The sequence below is a fragment of the Neopelma chrysocephalum genome, unplaced genomic scaffold (assembly GCF_003984885.1).
Source record: "Neopelma chrysocephalum unplaced genomic scaffold, ASM398488v2 Primary Assembly neopelma1_186346, whole genome shotgun sequence".
NCBI classification, from domain to species: Eukaryota; Metazoa; Chordata; class Aves; order Passeriformes; family Pipridae; genus Neopelma; species Neopelma chrysocephalum.
This window is the reverse complement of record NW_020938936.1, coordinates 18416-22249: the sequence shown is the minus strand read 5'-3', so window position 1 is coordinate 22249 and position 3834 is coordinate 18416. Positions and strand designations below refer to the sequence as shown.

Sequence of the window (3834 nt, the reverse complement as noted above, 5' to 3'; positions counted from 1 at the left end):
GCAGGGGAAGGCAGGGGAAGGCAGGGGAAGGCAGGGGAAGGCAGGGAGTGCATGCGGGAGGGACGCGGGCCCGCCCCTGCCCGCCGGGGGAGGCCACGGCCATCATCATCACCTCCATCATCATCACCTCCATCATCATCGGCATCGCCGCCTCCGCCGCCGCAGCCACAGCCAAAACCGCAGCCACGGCCACGGCCACGCACCCAGGGCACCCACAGGGGCTGGTGCTGCTTCCCAGCACCGTGGCTGGGAATGGTCGTGCCCCCCACCCTGGTCCTGCCCACCACAGACCCCAACACCACAGACCCCGACACCGCGGCCCCAACACCACAGACCCCAACACCACAGACCCCAACACCACAGACCCCAACACCGTGTCCCCAACACCGTGTCCCCAACACCGCGCCCCCAACGCCTCCCTACCTCTGGCCAGGGACTCGAAGGGCTCCAGGGGGTCCTCGCTGAGGATGTGGGGATCCTCCAGCCGCGGGGCAATGGGTGACGCGTCCCCCAGGCACCCGCTGCCCGCGCTGGGGGCCAGGACGGGCCCCTCCTGCCCCAGTGGCCCCGTGCCGGCGGCGGCCCCGTTGTAGCTGCAGATCTTCAGGTCTAAAGGGAACAACCGACGGAGAAGGGAGCCTGAGGTGGTGGGATGTGACGGTGACAGGGGACCCCCAGCACGGGCCATCGCTGTTCCCCACCCCGGGACACCAGCCCTCCCATGGCACCGCCTGGTGACGCCCCGGGCTGCGTCTGGCCTGGTTTAGCAAGATCCCAACACCAGCTCCGAGCTGTGACGGGACAAATCCCACCTGGGCCGTGGGGCAGGCGGGTCAGAGGGGCTGGGATTCCCCAGGGAACGTGGTGCCTGACGCCAGCAGGATCCAGCCCCTGCCCGCCGGGGCCGCAGCGTCACATCCCAGAGCTCTCCGCCAGCCCTCCCGGGCTCCTACCTGGCTGTGCCTCCTCCAGCTCCCGGCTGCCCACCAGCCCAGCCCCGTTCTCCGCCACGGGCATCTCTTTGGCGGCGCCGCCGGCGTCTCCCTGGCCGGGGCTCGGCTCCCCCGGGGGCAGCGGGAAGGGCTGCGTGTCCGAGCCCAGCATGGGCGAGGCCTGACCCGCCGCGTAGAAGCCGTCGGGCCCGTTCTGCATCAGCTCGAAGCTCTGGTCGTGGAAGGAGTCGTAAAGCTCCTGCGAGTCGAAGTTGAGCCCCATGGGCCCGGCGGTGCCGTTGCCCCAGAACTCCTGCCCGGCCACCCGCAGGTTGGTGCCGTGGCCCGGGGAGGGCGGCCGGGACCCCTCGGCCACCCCGTTGAGGGGGAACTGCCCGAGGGCGGGCGGGCCCCCGTCCTTGAGGCTGCTGGCGGGCGCGTAGGCCGCGTAGTCCCAGAGGCAGTCGTAGGCGCGCAGGGGTTGGGAGCCGGCGGGCGCCGAGCCGGGCGGGAATGTCCCTGAAGTACCGGGGTGCGATACAGTAGAGAAGCCATTGACATTCATGCCCCCGTTCAGACCTGCGGGGTCAGAGGGACAGCGGGGTCAGTGGTGCGGGGTCTGTCAATGTCAGGCCCTGCCAGCGGTCGGCGAGAGGGTTGAGGATGGACAAACGACCCGCCCTGGCAGGTGCCAACCCCGTGCTCTCCGTGCCCGGACGGAGCCGGGGGGTTGCACCATCCCCGTTCACCAAACCGGCTCTGCCGCGGGCTCCGCCGGCACCGGGCCGAGCGCCGCAGGACGCCAGGGATTAGCCGAGTGCTTGGCAGGGCTGTGCCGGATCAGCTGACCGGCCAAATCCACGCACAGACCCGGGGCCGGCGCAGCTGCTTTTCTAGGCCAAGGCGACGCTGGGCACGCGCAGACCCCGGCCCCGGCCCCAAGCACGGGAGCTGCTGCGGCCCCTACGGCCCCAGGGTCCCCCATCCCCAGGGCCCCCCATCTCCACAGCCCCCCCCCTCTCCACAGCCCCCCCATCCCCACGGCCCCCTCATCCCCACAGCCCCCCCACCCCTGCAGCCCCTCCACCCCCATCCCCACGGGGTCACTCACTTTTCCCTTGCTGGGGGAAGCCGAGGGGGGAGCTGTGGGTGAAGGGGGTGTCCCCTGAGGCAGGCGTGGGTTTCGGTCCTGAGGCAGCGGGTGCGGAGGAAAGGCCAGTGAAGTTAAAATGGTTGTTTGTTTCCATTTCTGCACGGGGGACAAGATGCACCAGGGTCAGTCGCTGGCAGGGGCTGGTGCTGCCGGCACAGTGACCACCCTGCCCTGCCAACCACGGCGGGGGCCATGGGAGCATTGGGACCCCCCGTTCCCACTCCCTGCCATCTCCTGACCTGGTGTTCAAGTGCTTGGGAGGGTCAGGAGTGACATCAAAGCCCCCCGGGACTGGCCCAGGCCCTGCCACCCCGGCTGGATGAGCTGCCACCTGTGTGAGCACAGCTTGTCACCGTGCCCCAGTGTCCCCAGGGACGGCCACCACCGAGATGTGATCACCCTGTGCCGCCTGCCTGCACCAAACTCGGGCACTCGGCTCCCTGGTGCTGCCATCCCGAGGGGGCTCCCAGCCAAGGACCCACAGGGACCCCTCCAGAGCAACTCCATGACCCCATGCGGTCCCAGGACAGCCCAGAGCTCCCGGCACAGGGATGACTCTGGTGTCCCCACCGCTGCCATCCCCCTGAGCTGGAGGAGATCCCACACCCCATCCCACAGGCACAGCTCCAGGATCTGAGGCTGGATCCTGACCGGGAGCAAGGAGGAGCTGGAGCCCCGGTGGAGGGATGTGCAGGGGCCTGGTGATCTTCATCACCCCGGAACAGCAAATGGTTCCTCAAATCAGAGCCCACAAGGAGGGTTTGGGGGGGGGTCCAGCCCCAGGATGGGACCCCGCTGTTGTTCTGAGGGGATCCTGGTGCGGGGCAGCCGAGGCCCTGCAAGCCCAGCAGACGAGGTGGGAGATCTGGCAGGGACCCACAGGGACACTCTCCGGGGCTGCCACCGCCGGCACCTCCCGGTCGTGTTTGGTGTTTGCCAAACCCGGCGCTGGCCAAGGCGGCGCCGGCCCCGCCGACCTCTCCGGAAGGGCCGAGGGCTGCCGCGCTCGTGGCACGGCCCGTGTCGAAACCCACATTTCATCACACCCTCGCCCGCCTCAGCTGGTGCCCTGGCAGGGGCCGCAGGGGCCACCGAGCCCGGCCGGGGCCACCGGTGATTCATCCGCCAGAGAAACCCGTATGGGCGGTGACGCAGCTGCTGCCACACACACACGGTGCTCCCGGACACCCCGGGACGGCCCTGAGGCCACCCCCCCTCCCCGAGCCCTGAGTGGGGGGCTGGCCCTGCCCTGACCCCAGCGGGGACCCGGGGGACAGGGGACAGAGGCCACGGGGGGGTTGGATAAGGAAGGGCCTTTCCGGTCCCACCCCGCGGGTGATGCACCGGCCGGGAACGCGGCTCTGGAGGTCAGAGGAGGCGGCAAAGGGATGTGCCAGAACCGGGCAGGTGGCGGCTGCGGGTCAGCGCCGCAGACTGGGACGGAGTGGGATGGACTGGGATGGACTGGGATGGAGTGGGATGGACTGGGCACTCACCGGTGTGGGGAGGGGGCCGGGAGAAAATAAAAGCTGGGGAGTGGGAATGTCACCCGCGCTCCGGGGACAGCCCAGGCCCTGAGGATGCCAGAGCCGCCCTTGGCATCGCCGGGAGCTCAGCCAGCACCAGGTGCAGTGTGGACACAGGCCCTCCATGGCCATCCACGGCCATCCACGGCCATCCATGGCCACCCACGGCCACCCACGGCCTCCCAGCCAGGCTGGGGCTCCCGTGGCCCCGCTCCCCCCCCCC

At 70.1% G+C, this 3834-nt stretch overlaps 1 protein-coding gene across 1 annotated transcript in view; it reads right to left on the bottom strand.

The window, feature by feature from the left end:
* Positions 1 to 423: 423 nt before the first annotated feature.
* Positions 424 to 3834, bottom strand: part of LOC113962940 (bromodomain adjacent to zinc finger domain protein 2A-like) — a gene marked incomplete at its 3' end in the record, with an annotated part of 5656 nt that continues 2245 nt past the window's right edge. The window contains exons 2-4 of the mRNA XM_027673735.1: positions 2044 to 2181; positions 954 to 1511; positions 424 to 609 (exon numbers count right to left, since the gene is read on the bottom strand). Of these exons, the coding sequence (XP_027529536.1) occupies positions 424 to 609; positions 954 to 1511; positions 2044 to 2179 (880 nt within the window). The remainder of the gene's footprint in view (positions 610 to 953; positions 1512 to 2043; positions 2182 to 3834) is intronic.